The 20,307-nt window shown below is 49.2% G+C and overlaps 1 protein-coding gene across 4 annotated transcripts in view; it reads right to left on the bottom strand.

Annotated features, from left to right (window-relative positions):
• ANO2 (anoctamin 2) overlaps positions 1-20,307 on the bottom strand; it is a 343,486-nt gene that overhangs the window by 44,773 nt on the left and 278,406 nt on the right. For all 4 annotated transcript variants that reach the window (XM_072799266.1, XM_072799267.1, XM_072799269.1 and 1 more), the window contains 3 exons: positions 3,139-3,250; positions 897-954; positions 635-735 (listed from right to left, as the gene is read on the bottom strand). In XM_072799266.1, coding sequence (XP_072655367.1) covers positions 635-735; positions 897-954; positions 3,139-3,250 — 271 coding nt within the window. The remainder of the gene's footprint in view (positions 1-634; positions 736-896; positions 955-3,138; positions 3,251-20,307) is intronic.

Raw genomic sequence — 20,307 nt, 5'->3', positions numbered from 1 at the left:
TTACATTTTTCTTTGACCTGAAGGTAGATTTTCATTATTGAGTTTTCATTTCTTTTCAATCCTGTGCCTATGACTAAGTGTTTATTTTCATGACTATCTCAAGGCAACATCTAACTGAAAGGAGTCATTCTATGAAATTGGTATAAAACCATGTGGGAGAGGAGAGAAGATCCACATGAAGACCCAGCCTGAGCTTTACCAGCTCCATGTCCTTCCCCCTCTAAGATCACATATTCCACAGTTTCTTAGAGATTTCTCTAAATTATTATGTAATATTCCCAACTTTTGTATTCATTTATATCCACCACAATGCATCTTTTTTACTTATTCAATGGGAGGACAGAGAGCACTTTGAGGTCCAAGATACCTGATTCCTAGCTCTGCCACTTTGTCATTAAGTTCCTGAAGCAAGTGCTTATTAATCTTTCTGAGCCTTAAACCTCTTGAATTAGATTAGCAAGCAAGCCTCGTGGGAGGTGCCCTGCCTCAAGGGGAAAATTATTGGCAAGTGGACAGAGGAGTAAATAACCAGCTGTCTGAGAGGAGGAGGCCAGGAGCACCCTGCTGAAAGTGGGGTCCTGCTGGACTAGGCCCCGGACAGCAAACGGAGAAGGAAGAGGAGTTCATTACTTACGGGACTCCGATCTCAAAGATGTTGTTCTGGATCAACTGTTTTCCCAACATAATGATGCTGAGCTGAATGCAGAGCTCCATTAGGCAGCCCCCTGGAGCACACTGCCCAGAAGAGAAGATAACAGAAGATGTGGTTAGACCAAGTAGAGCTCAGAGAGGCACAGGCAAGAAGAAAGGCTCGGGCCAGGGCTCAGGCTGGGGCTGGGGCCAGGGGTACACCTATAAACCACCAGCTGGACGTGTAACACCCAGGCTGTACTTGCCTCTTCCATGCGGTAACCATCAAACACGTAAACGTAGCTTCCAGGCCTGCCCACAAACCTGAAATCCAGAAGTGTGGGAGAGTTAGGGAAGAAGAAATGTAGGGCTGCTTGAAGGCATGCCTTCTGAGTGGAACAGGCACTGTCCAACACTCTCCCTGAAAGTGCTGGCCAGGGCAGGGAGCTGAATCACCCAGTGGTAGGACTTTACATCTTGTTAAGGGCTAGCCATCACCTGTTCCACCTACAGTTCACCTCTTAACCCAAGTTCCAGGGGACAGGGGCTGAGGCTGGGGCCGGTGTGGGGTTGGGAATGTCCCATGTATGTGCACATGTGATAGTTTCTGGGCCTAAACACCACAAGGTCTGGATTAACTCGAAGTGTACTATCTGTGCACCTTCTTCCCTCATCTAACGTCAAGAATTGAGTTCTGATTGTAGCTCCTCAGTAAGAGTTTCTGTTTTCCCAGGAAATGGAGGAGGAGATAGGCTAAAGTTGCAAGTAGAGATTTCTGGGATCAGAAAAGAAAAATGCAGACTTCTTACTGAAAATATTCAAAGGCATGGAAGTAGCCTGCTCCTTCTTTTTCCAAGTAGGGTTTATTTTATTGAGGACAAGAAGGTGGGGCAGGTGGGGAGAAGTGGAGTGGAAAAGCCCATCATGGAACCAGCCAGGTAATGAGAAAACTCCTTCTTACTTGAAATATTAGCCCCTCATCCACCCGTGGAAAGCCTACCCATCTATTTAAGGCTCCGCTCCAATCTTTCCTCTATGAAGTCTTCTCACTGTCTCTGTTCACAATTAAGTATTTCGCCAACACTTTCTCTTTATACTTCTATTATAGCACTTATTGCAATGTGCTGTTGACAAGACCATCTCTTTCAGTATACCACAAATTTATCTAAGAGTCACCTAAGAGTCAGGACCCTATTTTTTGGCCTGGAATATTGATGTATGAAACTTGCTATTGATATCAAATTTAGAGAGAAAGCACCAGTGGAAAGCACCCATTAATAAGGACAGTCTCTCTACTACTCTAATTTTGTAAGAGTCAAGGGCAACCATCCCAACAAGGGGGTTGTGGTTTTGGTCACAAATATATTTGTAAGAAACTATCAAATATATGCAATAATAGCTCTTGCTATGGAATGCTTGCTTGATGAGAATTTAGTGCTAGGGAAGCTTTCCTGACAAAATTAATGCCTACTGGGAAATCTCCTTATAGGTAACCAACTGACCTACCCTGAGAAATAGTTATCAGAAGTGATTTTACATCTAGATGTATTACATAATAAAGAATCTGACTGGCCTTTGTCGCTGGTTCTTGGAGAAGCCTCTAAATCCTTCGTTTCCAAGTAGGAGTCTCTTTGTTATTCAAGCTGGGCATTTAGGACTATATTTAAATTTATGCTAATTTATGCACATTAAACATCTCAGGATGGGGTGGGGGTGGCCAGAAAAACCAACCATCTGACTGGAGGGTTGGGCCTTTGATTTAGGTAGTAGCAGCCTGACCTCAGGAGGGGAAGGGGCTGAGGCAAAGCTCAGTCATGGGGCAAGTGATTCAAGCAATTATACCTATGTGATGCAACCTTACCAATTGTGGGCACTGAGGTCTGGAGCTTCCTGGTTGGTGAGATGCATTGATGTGCCAGGAGCTAATGCGTACTGAGGACATGGACACTTCCCTTTAGGACCTTCTTAAACCTCACCCATTGTGCCTCTCCCATTTGCTAGTTTGGATTGTATCCCTTTATAATAAAACTGTAATTTTAAGTGTAGAACATTCTTAAGTTCTGTGAGTCATTCTAGAGAATTATCAAACCTGAGGAGTTAGTGGCCATAGCCAGTGAGTCTGAATCTGGAGTGGCAGAGGAACCCCAGAGCCGGCAGCTAGTGTCTGGAGTGAGGGCAGTCTCCTGGAAGACTGTGCCCTTAACCTGTGAAGTCTGCATTGCAAGACCTAGAAGCCACGCGCTAGACCTGAAATTCCTTCCTATCCCGTCCTTAACATTGGGAGGCCCAGGGTCAAATCCCTGTACAGTTTCCCTGGTTGTCAGAACCTGAAGATTCTAACCCCAAATGCTACCATGCTAATGCCATTGCTTCACCAGCAGTGTGATACAGATGGAAGAGGGGAATGGGACTAACAGTGTGAATTGACAGTGGGGACAGGCTGACTCTAGTGGGGGGCCCTGTCTTAGTGACAAGTTGCCCTTCCATGTGTGATCCCATTGTACTCACCTCCCCTTGAAAAAGGCCACATAGAAGATGGGTGAGTAGGCATTGACAAACTTTAGCAAGAAAGCTTTGAGTATCAGCCGTTCTTCAAAAGTCTGTTCTGTTTTTGGAACCTCTGAAAGATAAAAGCAAAGCTGATAAGTCTGAGAGACAGATTTTTCACCCCGTCAGTTTTAACTCCGACTACGTGAACTGTTGTCTTTCAGCTCTCATTCCTTCAAGGTCTCTCTGGCACATTAGAATTGAATTCATCTGGGAGGCCCCAAATAGATAACCAGGTACAATGGAACTACAGAAAGCAAAGGGTACATATAATCATCATCTTTCTTCTTCCACCGTCCTCCCCACTCCAGCAATGGTTTCACACTGTGCTTTTCTATGGGGGATCTGAGCAGGAGAGCTTCCTCGAAGCACTCTCACTTCATCAAGAGGAATTCGGCTTTTACCTGTGTGATTGCCAATTCAGAAAGATTTTATTTGAACAAAGGTTCCTGATGAAAAAGGCTTTTGTTAACCAATGAACTACTCAATAAGCAGCAGAGACTTGTCTTAGGCACTGTGACATTATTCCTCTTTCTCTCCTCCTTCATTTCTAGAAGGAAACCCTGCATCTGTATGCTCTCTGGATAGAATGAGACACCTTGCATTTCTTTACTCAAAGGATGCACAATGCAGGATCATCAGATAAGTGAAACAAACATAAGACTAATGCCTCAGATTTGGGGGTCACAGCAAGTCCAGTGAGTCCTAAGAAGTTCAAGCAGATGAGTCAGCACAGAATCCCCCAAGGATCCTGAGAAACACTGGGCAGAAACCTCACGATGCCTTCAGAAGACTCAAGTTCCATGGGATATTCTGGTGAACAATGGGGCAGAGTGTTTGCTGAGGATTCACAGGTCTTGGCAACTGGCTTGGCAAAGATAGAAGGTTATAGGGCCACACTTCAGGGGCAGAAGGAAAGCCCTAGCCCTGCAGCACATGCACTAATACAGTATCGCCTTAAAGAGTGCTGAGCATAAAGCCAAACAACCAAGACCATGCCAGCCAGGAGGTGGTGTGTCCAGATGAGGTTGACGCACGGGTCCATGTGACTTGTTTGCCCACCTGACTCACACACAGCTTTAGTAGGAATCTTTGGAAGAATGGATACAACACTGTTTTCTGCCCTGAAAGTCCCTTCCGAGGCCCATCCCCTCCTGTACAAATCCTTCTCAACCCTTAGCATTCAGATCAAATGTGGTCTGTAATTTCCTTCCTGAAGCTTTCCTAGATGACTTCAGACGGTGGTATTTTCTTCCATGGTATTTTATGTCTCCCTGCATTCATTACCTATATCCATGCCCTCTGAAAATCACAACAGGAGCTTTCACTGATCTTCTGTCTTAGTTGGTGTTGCCTGCTGTCAAGAAATAAGCAGTTTGGGAATAAGTGGTTTATTTGGGAAGTGCTCCCAGCAAACGTGGCGAGGGAATGAGCCAGAGAAGGGAGGGAAGGCAGCATGGATGTGTTCATGAGCAATTTCATGCTGCAGGCTACTGGAGCTCAGTCCCCCTGGGACCTTCTAAGAGACTGTGAAACACCCCTCGTAATTATTACACTAAGGAGTGTGAAAGTGGAGTCCCTCACTGGTTGAAGGTTACCGCTGGAGTGAGGTTACCCCTGGACATGACTCCCTAGCGTTTCTGCCTTCTCCTGTGCATGGGCTGAGCATGCTTACAACCAGAGAACACCTGCAGGCAGAGAGCTGCAGTGACCTCCACGGTGGTCAGTGGAGATGTGTGTGCTGTACAGGGGTGTCTGCTCCAAGCTGCTCCACAGGTGGCATCACACCCAGGTGCACACACTTGCTACCCTGTTTCATCCTTACCTACCTATGTGAGGGAGGTATCACATCTCACTTTTACAAATAAAGACAGCTGAGGTCCAGAGAGGTGAGAGCCTTGCTCTAGATCACAGAGCCAGTAAGTCTGGATTACATAAGAGTTAAGGTCTGAACCCAGATCTGCCTGTCTCCAAAGACAATTTTTACTACACCACACTATGAAATCAGGACTTTTGGCTGCTGTTTACACCACACATCTTCTTTCACCTCCCCACCCTCCACCCTCAGCCCACTTGATATGTACCTAAGAAATATTTGTGACTGGTCAGTTCACATTCATTGAGTACCACCTGCATGCTGCCAGGATGAATATGACTCCACACTTCCTGCAAGGAGCTTCATTTGCCAAGGTCTCTGGGAAAGCCTTTTGCAAACTGCCAAGTCTTTTCCAGATTTAATCTCTGACTGGCAAGGAATCCTTTCCCCTCTAGTCATGGCAGAAGGGGATCTTAGGGAGAAGAATGCTATGTATCCATGATCTGTCTTCCCACACAGCTCAGTGAGCCCCTCATTCATTTGCAATCTTAGAACACAGTCCTGAGTATAACAGATGATGCATCAGTGTTGGTCCAAGCATGAACAGTAACCTACCGAGGAGACTGTCATAGGCAGACATGAGCCTCTAGGGACCCATGGCCCTGGGAGGGGCCTTGAGACCTAGGAAAGCTTAGAGATGCCATAAAACTACTATCATAATTGAGATCTTGGCCTCCACTTCTCCCTAAGGCCTGGGGAAATGAGAGCTACCCAATTGTCTAGTCCTGACCTAGCCCCCATGAACCCTAAGAAACATGGCGTCGCCCCTGGGCAGCCAGCAACTCTGAAAACTGGTTCATTCTCAAAAGCCCCATCATCCTGAAGCCCACTTTAGTTTGCTTATGCTCACGAACAGTCCTAGAGGTCCTGGCAGGCCATCCTGAACCTACAGAGCACCCACTCATGCTATTCTGGGCTCAGTGGAGTTGAGGGGAGTGACTATTTGCTTATTTTGCTCCAAAGATGGCCATAGGGACAGAGAGTTGCATCAGACACACCCAACTTCAAATACGGAGCGTAGAGGACTGAACTTACATAAAGAGCATACTGACATCTGCCTCCCAGGTCGTCCTGAAGACAAGATAAGATGCTTATAAAGCCCTCAGCCTAGTGCTTGGCAAGTGCCAGATCTCAATAAACAATAGTTTCTATTGTCCTGAATACTGTCCTCCCACTCCATCACCTCCTCCAAGCCAGCAGCCCTGCTTTCTGCAGCCGGGTTGGGCCATCTGCGGCCAGGTGTTTGTGTACCTGTCTAGCCCCTAAAGTTCTGGGAACCGTTTCCATGTTGATTAATGGGCACTTACTACCAATCAGCAGTGAGGATAGCTAGTAGGTGACCCTGCTGACACATGGCTGGGAAGGTCTAATTGAAAAGCCCCAGTCTCCACCTCCACAGAACTCCTAGGCCAAGCTTCCTGACATCCTCCAGACAACTCTGGAAATAAACACAGTCTGCTAGGGAATCTGGGACATCGCCATCATTTTATAGGAGATGAAGTTGGAAAAGTCTACATGATAACACGCAGCTGGTAGACACCTTTGTGCTTTTCTCCTTGCCACACTCGGAGGAACATGGATGCAGTCTCATGAGCTAGAAGTCCAGGCCGATCCCACACTGCCTTACCCAGCAAGCATTTGGACCATGGTCTGTACTCACCATTCACAGTGAACACTGCCTCGTCTGCTACTTCTTCTTCAGTTTATATGCATTAGCAAAGCCCTTCAGATATTTAACCTGTAAGGGCTTTTTCAAAACTCCCTGCTACGAATTCTGCCAAAGTGGCCAGTGCCTCCCTGTTTGATTTATGTTTATCAAGTCTTGCCTGGGCTCAAGGTCCAAATCCCTATCTTCAGTCTGATTCTTATTCTCTTTGACAAAAGGAAACAAGGCTGAGGCCAAGGAATTGTCTGCCCACAGTTTCTAAGGCCACTTGCCATTTGAAGATCTCCTAACTCTGTACCCCCATGTCGCTGTTAACCCTCATTTTCCCTAGCCCCGCGTCACCCAGCCCTGCCATGCACAGTTTGGATGGCTTTTCCACAATGAACACAGTCAGATTCACCTTCTGATGGGTCATAGCTGTCACTAGATGTACCCTACTAAGCATATTTACTGAATGAATGAATGGATGAATGAATGAATGAATGAGTGACATGAAAAAAAATATGATTTGGAATAGTGAAAACATTCCAAAAATTTCCTAAAAATCGCCGGTCGTGTTCCAAGGAAGGACCAATGACTATGGGTATGAAGTCACAAGAAAGCAACAGCAAAAGAGAGTTAAATCTCCTTAATTTCCATTTCAGATTCATTTAATTAATTTAACTTTCCCTACCTTACCCACAAGATAAGAGATGGGGGTGTTGGAGTTAGATGCAGGATCCAGAAAGGCTACAGCCTGTGCCTTGTGAGGTACGGACAGAGACAGGAGGTCAGAGCCCAGGCCAAAGAAGAAAAAGGGAGTGATGGGGTGGGAGGCAGATGTGCCCAGCAGAAATGCTCCTTAACTGTCCTGTCATTTGCAGTGAGGACCCTCATTAGCCTTTCCATGGAATCTTCAATAAAGATGCATTAAAATCTGCTTTCCTCACCAGTGTTCAGAGAATCCTGGATTTGTTCTTGGGGGAGGGATACACCAAAGGACTAAGTCCTGTATCAAGATGGGCACAGGGTCATGAACAGAGACTGTCCATGTGCCCTGTTGTGCTGGGCTACAGAGGAGAGAGAAAGAAAGAGGAGGAAGGAAGAGCAAGAAGGGAAGGACAAAAGGAAGGGATGGCAGGGGAAAGGGTAAGGAAAGGAGGGAGGAGGAGAGGGAGAGGGGAAGGTAGAAGGGAAGGAAGGAGGGAAGGGTAGGGAAGGGAAGGGAAGGGAAGGGAAGGGAAGGGAAGTAGGGAAGGAGGGAGGGAAGAAAGGGGGAAGGAAGGGGGAGAGGCAAGAAGGGAGGCGAGGGGGAGAGAGTGAAGGAAGAAGGGAAGGGAGGGAGGGAGAAGGAAGGAGGGAGAGAGGGAAGGAGGAGGGAGTGGGAAGGAGTGGGAGGGAAGAAAGGGAGAGGAAGGAGAGAGAGAGGAAAGGAGGGAGAGGGGGAGGGAAGAGGAGGGAGGGAGTGGAAAGGAAAAGGTTTTCAGTAGGATTTTGATCCTTAAACCAGTCACCAAGGCAGCCAATTCAACAGTAACAACCACTTCTTGTCTCTCATTTTAAAATAGTTTGGGGCTAAGACAATTAAAACTTCTGTCACCCCAAAATAAGTAATCAGATCTAATGAGCTGAAAATTTGGGAAACTTGTCAATGTGGCTAGAAGGAGATTAAGGATGAGGTGCAGAGAGGCACGTGTCTTTGATTTTCTTTTATAATCTCCTTTGAACTCTTTGTTCTCAGATCTCCCAATCCCTGCAGGAATTTCCTCCAAGTTCTTGGGAGAGAGAATCTGATCCTTTCAGGACGCTTTGCTCCAACTGGAAATGAGGGGCTCCCTTCCTCCATACTGATAAATCATGGACCTAGTTATTATTTATTAGTTTTATTTCTAAAAACAGCCTTTGCCTGTGCTTTGAGGGCCATGAGCCACCATAAATAATGGGCATTTCCAATAAACAATCCAAATCCACTTGATAGGCCACTAAATCAGCTGGGTGCCCCCACCTCAGAGAAGCTCTATAGCCATGTTCTGTGCTTTGCTGAGCCTTCCAGGGAAGGAGGCCTTCAGGGGACACCTCCCCCCAGGGATGGAGATAACGGGGGTGGGGGTAGGGAGTGTCGAAGCCCTGAAGCTCCAGGTGGACTGCGGGATCTCTCTCAGCCAGCACCAGGAGTCTCATCTGTCCAGGATGCAGACTACGTGACTCAAGAAATACAACAAGTTTTCCCAGAGTCCACTTGGGATGGAATGATGTCTTCAGGCCAAGAAGGACCATCTGCACTTCAGGCCACTGGCAGGTTACCCTCATAAGACACAGACCTCTGGAGTGGCCCAAATCTGAGCCCATGAGAGAACAGCCCAGAGCCTTGTGCTTCATAAAACTCCAAACACAGTGCCTTTAGGTCACGATCACCACAGGGGAGTCAACACAGAGCACGTGAGTGGGCAGAAAGCAAACCCCCTCTATCATTATTGGCTTCTGAAATCCCACGTCCCCCAGAAAGTCACCCCACATCGACTGGAGGCCTTCTGAGGGTTTTGCCTGCTTCCAACCTGCTGAGGTAGATCTCCAACAGGGGGCAGGCTCCATCCAGGACCAGAAGGGCAATCCGATAGAATATCCATGCAGAGCCTTTACCCAGCCTCCTTTTCTCTTAAGTGTTAAACCTCTGGAGCATCATGTCATGAAAAAATATGACTACAAATGACCCAGCTGTAAACTGCCTTGGAAAATAATTAGTATGAAAGCCCAAGTTAGTCCTAGGGGGCCGCTCAGAATTCAAAGTCCCCAGAGCTCCATCCTAATCATATAGAAACAGTATGACCAGCAATAGGATGCTGCTGAATTGTTGAGAAGCAGCTCAGTGTAGCCGGAGCCCCCAACAAGCCAGCCAGCACAGCTAGGGCCATGGCAACAAAAAGGCATGAGGGGATGTCCAAGTGTGTATGTCAAGTAGTAGCAGCCCTGGCACTGCTCTGGGCGAAGGAAGGAGGGCCTGAACCTCTGTGGCTGAGTCAGAAGGCAAAGGCGCCAGCTCTCCCTGCCTCTCCCCCAGGGCAGATCAAGCCTTTGCAAACAGCAATGTTTTCTGACAGCCCTACCATCTGGCCTTCCCTCCGTGTGTGTGTGTGTGTGTGTGTGTGTGTGTGTGTGTGTGTGTGTGTGTGTTTGTGGGGGCGGGGGCAGGGCAGGTGTGTCTTGGCCTCCTATGTGATGTTGTTGCCTTGTTTGTGCCATTAGGAGGGAATCACCATAGGAAAAGCCAGCCAGTTGGGTAATTAAGCAGCCAGTGCATTGCCTAAGGGAGCAGAGAGCTCCAGAACTGGAGATTAAGGATGGGTGCTCCTGAGATACTCCTGTAGCCCTAGAGAGTGTCTTTAGTGCAAGGGATCCCTCCCTTAGAGTCAGGAAGATGATTCTGGCTCCTAGATAAAGGGCTGGGAGACCTACCATGCTGTCTAGCAGCCTAGCCCCCAAGGTGACAGCACCCCAGGGCACCTCATTGTAAGAAAGAAGGAGACTAAGTAGGAAGGGAGCACTTGAGAAGGGGGGGGTGGGGAGAGAGAGAGAGAGAGAGAGAGGAGACATTGGTCCCATTATGGGCCAATCAGTAGTACCCTAAGCCTGGTGCCCACTGTGTAACAGGTACTATACGGGTACTTGAACGTGGATTCCCCATTTGATTGTTAAAATTGCCCTATGAGGACTGTCTCCCCTTGGCAATGATAGGAGCAGGGAGAGAATAGGTAGGTGTGCCCGGTTTGTGACCACAGTGGGGCATCTGGAAACCAAACCCAGTGAAGGAAGGGACCCATACCACCTTAGCTCATCTCACGTCTTCCCACAGAAGATAGCTCAGAGGGAATGTTTTATCTTTCTCTTCTTTTTTTTGTTCCACAAATATTTCTCAAGTGGCTACTATGTGCCAGGCAACAGGCACGGAGAATACAGCGGTGGCTGAACCAATATACTCCCCGCCACGTGGAGCTTACAGTCAGAAGAGGGGCACAGACAAATGTACAACTCTGGAGAGCCATGAGGATAAAAGGCAGGGAGAAGACTGCTTTAGTCGGAGTGGTCAAGAGAGGCCTCTGGGAAGCTGACCTCTCTGCTGAGGCCCCAGGGATGCTGTGGAGCTCCTGTGGTCCCGGGAGGAGCCAGGGGCAAGAGCTATAGGTATAGAGGGAATGGAAAGACCCAAGGGTCTGAGGCATTCTGAGCAAGGAGAAACCATTTATTTAGGCAATGGAGCTGGAGGGGAAGGCAGGGGCGGGTCAACGAGAAGGATCTCAGATCTCACAGGAAGCACAATGGGAAGTTGCCTTGGCGTTTTGCACAAGGAAGGGATAGAGTGAGATTAAATTTTAAAAGGATCACAGAAAACAAGCTCTGTGTGTGTGTGTGTGTGTGTGTGTGTGTGTGTGTGTGTGTGTGGAGTGGCAGGGACAGTCACAGAAGCAGAGAGACAAATGAGAAGTGTACAGTGGTCCAGGCAAGAGATGACCAATGTTAGGATGGGAACTTGTGAACAGTGGTCAGATCTGGGGTATGGATGAAGGTGAAAGAGGCAATACTTCACAGACTGGAATCAAGATGTGGGGGGGAAAGGGACACAGAGAGAGAGGTCCAGGGTGACAATTGGGTTTTAGTAGGAGCATTTGAGTGGGTGGTGGTTCCACCTCCTGAGAGGGGAAAACAAATGGGTGAGAAGTAACGGGTATGGAGGAAAACTTAAGAGCTCAATGTTGGGTGCACAGAGTCCTTGGACCTCTGTGCTTTTGTGCCTCCTGGGCCATGCCCCTGGTGGGGAGGAGCACTGCACCAGCTGGAGAGCATCCAGTTGGCTGGTATATCCGGCCAGCTCCCAGCTTCGAGGAACCGGAGCCTTGAGCAAGCCATGGCCGCAGGTGGCAGGTACACCGAGTGATAACCCAAGTGCTTCCAGCTTCTGGTCTTCTGTGTTCTGTGACAAGTCACAGGGCTGTACCAGAAGCAGAGAGGAAGATCTTGGACTGGAAGGACGTTTTGGTCCCACACTGTCCCCAGACAAATGATTTACTTTTCCAAGCCTCGCTGTCCTGACTCCTCAGAGGGAACCATCCTTAAACATTTCGTGTATAGACTGAGGGAAATAAAGATCTACTGCGCTTTTCAAGTTTAAGGAGATAAGCTGAATGCTCCTCGGGTGGATTTCCAGGAGGAGAAAGGAGTCCTTGGTTCTGGGTCCGTGGGATGGACGGCATCCTGGAGATGGGGTGGAGTGGCATACGAATCCCTGCAAGCAGGAGACCCTGCCAGCTGCAGCCCTTCAGCTGAGCTTGCTCTGGACAGGAGGACTATCTTCCCTGAAGAACAATGGCCCACCGGGGACCTGCAGTGCAGAGGGACCCTCTCAGCAATGACCCAGCCTCTTCTGTCAGAAGGGACAGGGCTGGCGTCGAACAGCAATGGTGTGTAGCAATGAGAGCCAGGAGCATGAAAGGCCAGATGTACTGCAGGTACTTTCCGGTTCAAACATGGACTCTGGCCGGACCCCCGCTATTAGTCAAGACCCCAGCAGGACACAGAATTCACCTCCAAGGAGGGCAGTGTAACAAAGGTACTACTTAGAGCGGCGAAGGGGTGAGAAGAAGAAAGGGAGTCACGGGAGCCCAAGGACCACTGCGAGGGAGGACTCCTCTGTAGGAGCTGTGCTCAGGACAGGATGCGGTTCTGCCAAAGATGAGGGAGAAGCAGGGAAGAACCAGCCCCAATTCCCTCTCTGGCCTGCTGAGTTTCCTCCTGCTCTTCCACGGCTTCCTATCGGCAGAACCCAACTGGAGGTCAGAGCTGGGGAGCCCCTGTGATGCCACCTGCAGGGGCTTTGAGGCACAGGACCTGGTGGCGAAGGGGTCTGGAGAGAAAACATGGCAAATGGAGAGTGCCCAGCATACTCCTTGCTCTCCTCATGCTTCAAGTCTTGAGCCGGGGTTCTTAGAAAACTCAAACAAAGGAGAGGAATAGACTGGACTTCTGCTAACAGGAGAGAGGAGTGCTCCCCTGATTAACCGGAAACATAAAAGAGTCATGTTCATAGTCATGGCTCAAGTTTGGGAAGGAATTCTTGCCAGCTGTATTAAACTATTATAAGTAGCATGTTTCTAATAATAGTTTCCTCTAACTGGAAAGAATTGCTCCCTGAACTGGGGCTTTAACCATGATCAGGTCTTTTTTATTATTAGCAGCAGCCTCCTGTGGTCCCTGTCCCTCCCAGACAACGTTTACAAGACTTCATGCCCACAGCACAGAGGGGGCCCACAGACAATGGCAGGATCCCCCCGTGCCACACCCTTCCCCTGGCCTCACAGATGGGCAGGCAGGAGGTGCTGCCTCCCCAGTTGCTGGAGGCCACCCAGAGAGTCAGGCGGGGGTGGGGGGGGTGTGAATGCAAGAGTGTGAATGCAACCCGGGTAGACCTGACTCTCAGGCTGGTTTTGAAATGACCAGCACTAGGGTCTCTGCACCTCTGTCCCCCACCCTCCAGCCCTGAGAAAGCACAGGTCCTGGTCCACACACATCTACATGTGTCCACATGCATCTACACGCGTCCACACGTGTCTACATGCGAACCTGCTGTGAAATTACGCTCCTGGGCAGGCTTAGGCTGCAGTGAAGCCGAGTCCCCTTGTCTCAGTACTCAGAGCCAACAAAGCCAGCATGTCCCCCTGACTCTGAAAACACACGTTGTCCACATTTGATGGAAAATTAGATCCATCCGTGTATGTCCAAAACTTTCTTTAAATATTTTTTTGATGTCCTAGTAGCATTTGGTACTGAGCTTCCTCTCCTTTTTTTCCTTCCCTCTCTTTTCTCCTTAGTAGTAATAGATTGGCTTTCCTTGGGGATGGCTTAGAACTGGATACAACATTTTAGACTGAGGCACTTCAATTCTTCGGAAAAAAAAATTGTTTTTAATTTAATGAAGCACGTGGGACCCCAGAGTCTGTGAACCTAAGCAGCAGGTGTTCTCATGCGTGCAGAGTTTGCTCTGAGGTTCCAAGCCCCTCCCGAGACCCCTACCACCTGTCATTCATATGGATTGGGGGCATTGCCCTTTAAACCTTCTGAGCCGTGGGTGGTGTTTTCTTCTGCTTTCGCAAACACCTCTAAAATCTCCTGAGGACAAGAACAGCTACATATTACCAGACAGCAGAGCATCATGGTCTCAGCGGTGAGGTCTCACTCATCCCCTACCAGCCCCATGAACTCGGGCTTGTTATTCATCTCTCTGTGGCTCAGTCTTCTGACTCTAAAATGGTCATGTTAAGACTCCCAACACCTGGGCACCTGGGTGGCTCAGTGGTTGAGCATCTGCCTTTGGCTCAGGTCGTGATCCTGGGGTCCTGGGATTGAATCCCACCTTGGGCTGTCCACAGGGAGCCTGCTTCTCCCTCTGCCTGTGTCTCTGCTCCTCTCTGTGTGTCTTTCATGAATAAACCAATAAAATCCATAAAAAAAAATAAAGACTCCTGATGCCCTTGAGGGCTGTTCTGAGGATTAAATATACTGATAAATAGAAAGTGCTTGGAGCAGTGTTTGGTGTGTTCATGCACACATGTGTACATACATACCCCACAACCATGGGCTCATGTGTCAAGTTCCTAAACTTCTCAGGCTTCCCAGAAGTAATATGAAAGCAATGAACAATTTCCTGGCGCTACAGTGAAAAGTCTGTGGCATGATCTATGTATAGTGCCCACCAGTGCCCAGTACATGATGCGTACTCCATTAAAACCTGGCTGCACTTCAGTGGCCTCCGGGGCAGCAAAACTGCAAGACATTGGCTACATTTAAACAGCTCACAAACAAAGCCATGTTCAAGAGAATTGGAGACTCTGACTTGACACAGTCACTGTTCTTTGAGTACCTGCAAGAAGCTCAACCCTGTAACTCGCAGAGGCCTGCCAGAGAGTGAAATATCAACTGCACAGCTCCACACACTACCAGCACTGTGCACATGGTCTTGGAAGAGGAAGAGGAGGCATGGCAGCAGAGCTAGAGATAAAGAATGATGGAAACAAGCTGCTGGTGGCGTCTTGGTTACTCAGTCTAGAAACGTCCTGTGAGCGCTGCCTCCCCACTCTGTCTCCAGCTAGATTTCCTTACAACTGGAGTGTGGACAGGCTTCCCTTCCAGGCCAAGTCCAACCCATGCCTACATGGGTCAGGATAAGAACCTACAGTTTTCAGGAGCACTAGAATCCTGCTCCCTCTGTGTGGGCTCAGAAGCTTGCTGCCTCAAAGGCATGGTATATCCCTGTGTCCAAAGGAGGAAGCTGCTTTGCTATGCGAGTGTGTGTCCCCTCGATATTCATACATTGGAAACCTAATCCCCAAGGTTATGGTATTAGAAGGTGGGGCCTTTGGGAAAGGCTCAGGCCATGAGAGTGGAGCCATCATGAGTGACAGGAGTGCCCTTGTAAAAGAGGCTCCAGAAAGGCCCCTAGTCTCTCTGCCATGTGAGGACACAGACAGATGTCTGTGAACTGGGAGAGGACCCTTCCTCAACCCTGTTGGTGTCTTGATCTCAGACTTTTAGCCTCCAGAGGATGAGAAACACATTTCTGCCATCTATACCCACCCTGAGGTATTCTGTGATAGCAGATGAACAGACTAGGGCCAAAGCATACCTTGAGCTCGTCTACATGGTGACTCTTGTCACCTTGCCCCGTACCTAGCCTCCCAGGACATCTGAGCTCTGTCTGATTTGCCTGGGAATCTGAGGTCCTGATGTCCTTCCCAGCTCTTGTTTGTTTCCCATCCCAGGAACCAGACCCTTTCCTATGACCACGACCTAAAACTCCTTCAAGAATGAACAGATAGATCACTGGGGCCCATCCTGTCCCTGCCTCCCCCCATTCACTGGGATTCTCACAAACTAGTCCTGATGCTGCTGGACCGGGCTGCACAATTTATATAGAGGGCCTTGGCTGTCAAGGCCCCAACCTTCATTCACTTTTCCCTAGCGACCCCATACCACCACTGCAGGGTTTAGCTCAGTCCCTGTCTCTGGGCTCCAGATCACGGTGTGTCTTGCACCCAAGCCCGTGATCATTGTTATGTGGTAGCCAGGAAGACAATTACCCCCTTTATCTACCACTGCGGAGCCAACTTCTAACAAATTCTGTTTCTTGTCACAAATATTTGTGGCAAGAATGGCCCTCAGATCGGCCTGATGTCTGGGTCTGTTGGAGGATGCTCCCAAGGAATCGGTCTTCACCACCCAGCCTTGCAGGAAACACTTGGGAACTTGTTGGGGTTGTTTACACCAGCTGTTTGCACCTGGTGAGCAAGGCAGTGGTCACAGCCTCCTCATCAATCAGGAGATCTGAGGCACGAAGCCAGATGGGTCTTAAAGCCAGCGTGAGAATGGCAAAGGAAGCCCCCAATTCTGGTAGAATCCTCACTCCATTAGGTGGCATTCTTCACAGCTCTATGTCCCCATGAAGGCCTGGAGTCTGCAGCCACCCCTTGGCCGGCAGGTGTGCTGGGCACCCCGTGGTACACGGCCACTGCCATTGGTGGGCAAGCGTGCACGCACTGCCGTGAAGGGCGCTTCCAACCTTTCAATCCCTCCGTTGTGTCTGTCAAGTCACTGTCCCATCACAACAACTTTACATTCACCTTTCTCATCTCAAAATCTCCTCGGGTCCTTTAGTAAGTAGGAGATAAAGAACGTGTAACTGTCCGCTGTAGCTTCTGCTGTGGCTTGCCGGATGCCCAGCCTAAGGGCATTCCTTGGGGGAAAAAAAAAGCCTTTTTGAATGGACGAAGGAAGACAGAGATGCATTTAACCAATAACTGCATTCAGAAACTTGTGCTAAGGTCTACTGTGAGGCAGGCACCACATGGGGGAGGAAGAGAAAGGGAAGACCGAGCAGCTGTCCTCCAGAAGCCCCTCCAAGGCGCTACGGCCTGGCTGGAGCAAGCAGCAGGGACCTTTCCCGCTCATGGAATGTCCATGCACTTCTACACATTTTCCGGCCTCTTCTCAATTAGGCTGCTTCCAGCCAGCATGCTGTGAGCGGAAGTGAGGGACGGTGCCCCAGACCTGCGTGGCTCACAGCTGATGTGGCCGTGTGGCCTCCATCCGTCTGCGCCCTAGAGCGGCTGTGTGAGCCGAGCCCCGCACCCTGACACACTGGATGTGGAGCATGAGTGAGAACAGATAAATGACTTTGCACTATGCACCAGAGATTTTAAGGTTAATTTTTTACCCTGGCAGAGCCTCATCTATTCCAAGACCAGGAAACACACACACACAAGTCCAGCAATGAGAGAAGACAGTACGTGATGAACTCCAGTGAGTGGAGCAGACAATACAGCCCAAGTGTCCTCGCACCTGCTGCTTTACAGGCCACCAGTCTGTGGTGCGGTGTCCCCTCTGCTGTTCTGCACCCTCCCCTCTGCCTCTGCTACTGCCTCTTCCTAGAGCCCTTCCTCCAGGTCTCCGTGTTCCAGGGCCTTCCTGTCGCCCTGGTCTCAGCCACCATGGTACCACCTCGACAGGCCTTTCCTGACCACTTGACCAGAGTGCACAACCCCAAACCACAGTCACGTGACTGTTTTTGCTTTCTCACCCTCCATAAATATTCCCACTCACTGTTGATCTTTCCAGTATTACAGCGTAAACATAGTGAGAGTAGGGGCCATGTCTTCCTTGTTTCCAACTATATTCCCAGAATCGTGCCTGGCACCCAGCAGGCACGCCACATCTGAGTGATGAACAAGTGAAAGCATGATCTGTGTCCGAGGAGTTCAGAAGTTGGCTGAGTGTCCAGAAAAGGATGGGGGAGGCAGGCCTCTAGAAGTCCCTTAAAAGAAGGGTCGCTGAGGGCCGTGAGAGCACTTACAGCAGCCTAAACACAGCACAGAGGTGGGAACATACAGGGTGATGTCAGGTGGGTCACCCAGGGCGGAGGAGGACACTGGGAAGAAGGTGGCCAAGAGCCTCAAATCTTAGTTTATATTTGATCTGAGACCAAAAGGAAAACTTTCTGTGGGGGCTGATGGGAGTGGTGCTCCCCTCCCCCAGCCAGGGAGAAAGTCTGAGAAAGACTGACTGGGTGGGATTTCCAAGCCAGAGGTCCACAGTGCTTAGGCTGTGATGACAGCCCTCTCAGAGGTGATGATCGTGGACAGGAGGGAGGAAATGATGAAGGAAGGATCCATAAAATTCGTTCCAGAAAAGCTCCCTGTTTTGCCCAATGCCACACATCTGGGAAAGGGAGGGAGAAGGAGCCAGGTCCAGACCTCAAAGCTTCCTTCCATTGGGCTCCCTAATTCAGTGGCTCTTCCACTATACAAAAACACCTCTCTGAGCCTTCTGGGAGCACCCGGTTGCAGGCTGACAAGGGCAGCACCGACAAGGCCCAGACAGGTTCCTGCACGGGGCCCTAATACACCATTTCAGTCCCGTCAGTAAGAAACTCGCATCAGCATCTCACAGAAGGTATCTGCGTTTCAGAGGGAGACTCTGAGTGTGAACTTCAGTAAAATGAGGAGATGACACTTCCCTTGCCGACTGCACAGTTTCTGTGAGAATGAAATGGGATAATGGAATTCTTTTAAGTCTAAAGTCGCTTTAGGAGGATCACTATCAGAAACAACAAATTGTAGTTACTAGAATTTCATCTCCTTTCCAGGGCACAGATGTCCTCACCGGCCCCTGGTTTCACAGCCAGAAGGAGCACCAACTTCCTGGGTGAGGGAAGGGGTGCTATTAGAAACACTGGACATAGCTTCACAGTGTGGATGGTGTTTTCTGGCCTGATGCAAAGAGAATCTGCCCAGCCTGGTAATGGGAGGTGCTCACTAAATACTTGTTAATGAGGTTTTGATCCTGGGCCACACTCTAGCTAGAATTCTAGCCCTCCTACTCTCCAGAGTTGTGGAAGACAAGTGAGATAGAGTAATGCAGATGGCAACAGGGAGATATTTCTGCACCACTGCTGGCTTCCTGCTCCTCTCTTCCCTCCTTCCTGCCAAACACACTCAATAATCTCCTTTATAGTAGGCCTCCCTGCCTCTCTCTTCTCTGTGGCATCCTAGGTTCCTGCCAGGGTAGTTTTACAAGCATATAGCTCCATTCGTGTTGCCCTTTTCAAAAAAATCACCAGTGGTGTGAGGTCAGAGCCCTTGAGGGGGATGGGGAATGCTTCTCTCCACTTCTGATGTCTCCCCAATGTGGAGAGAGTGCGCTTAGTAGTAATGCCCTGCCTAATCTCCTTGAACTCACTCCTTTCCCCTCTCAGGGTACAGAAACTTATTTCATTGGTCTGTCTAGAAGGTGACACTGGCATTCACCATCTACCCACTTCCTCTGGACTTCCTCTCAGGAGCCAAGGGCCTGCAAGAAGCAGGTGTTCTTCTGGGCCTCCCTCCCCATCATGTCCTGAGACTTGCCAGGCTTCCCTGTCCTCTGCCTCTGGGCCACTGGGAGGAAAGTCTGTCTGTAATCTGGTATTAGGAAACCTCTCTGGCTCTCTGCTAAGCTGCTTCCTCCCATGTAGCCTTCTTTTTAACCTTAAAAGTGAAATCTTTGCCTTTGCCTACATCTGCCTTTGCCTTCCTTCTCAGCTAGTTCAGTGATCAGGCCAGAAAGATGGGTACTTTTTATTGTATGGCCCTTGAACTCTGGCAAACGCTTTCTCCTTGCCTGTGAAAAGAAGCAGAGCTCTCGGCCTGGCATTCAAGGTCTTCCACTGAAAGATCAGGTCTCAGTCAATGCTCTGGGCCCAGATCCCCCTGTCTGCTGTGCCCTGGGCAATCCAATAGGAACTGCCACGCTGGGCTCCTCTCACACCCTGGACATGCTCTGTTTTCCTTCTTTTGCAGGCGGAGCTCTCTGCTCCTCGCTTGGCACCAAAATTCTACCCAGACTTCAAAGAAGTGTATAAGCCCAGCCACATGCACGCCTCCATGGGCCTTTCTTAACCCCAAGGGATCTGATCTCTCTCTTCAGTGTGTACCTCTCATTCTCATTCCTCTGCTAGGAACTCTTGTCCTCCTGCCTATCCTAATACCACTTATCTGTGGGCAAAGCAACTTGATGCCCTTGTCTCAGAGGCCTCCCCTGGGCCTTCAGGAGTGTTGGATGCTCCCCCTAAGTGCTTCCATAGAGTCCTACATGCCACTAGACACACTGAAGCAACATCCTCTGCTGACTCTCCTCAAGAAATTTATATCACTTTGATGAACGTGCACATGCCTCCACTCTAGAAGGTACCCTGCCTACATCCACATAGAAACCAAAAGTCAACATCCACCATGTGTAGAGCCTGGGCTAGAGAAAGGCACTGAAAGAATCCCTTTAATCAGAATTAGTGAGACCTTTCTGGAATTTTCTGATCCTCTAGGGAAGGTTCTCTTGAAGACCTAACCTATCAAGTGTCTAGCTTCTCACTGGTCAGTGACTTCAAAGTATCATATCATTAATTCAACTTTTCTGAGGCCAGTGAGCAGCGGACAGTCCAGGTCCTCAGATTCAACCAGGAAGAGAGGTGCATGCACGCAGGCCACCCAGGGTAAGTACCATGAGGAAAGGGTCTCAGCTCTCAGCCCTCCCC

This window comes from Canis lupus, chromosome 25 (assembly GCF_048164855.1).
Source record: "Canis lupus baileyi chromosome 25, mCanLup2.hap1, whole genome shotgun sequence".
Taxonomy (NCBI): Eukaryota; Metazoa; Chordata; class Mammalia; order Carnivora; family Canidae; genus Canis; species Canis lupus.
The sequence above is the reverse complement of the archived record's forward strand: the minus strand, read 5'-3'. Positions and strand labels throughout refer to the sequence as shown.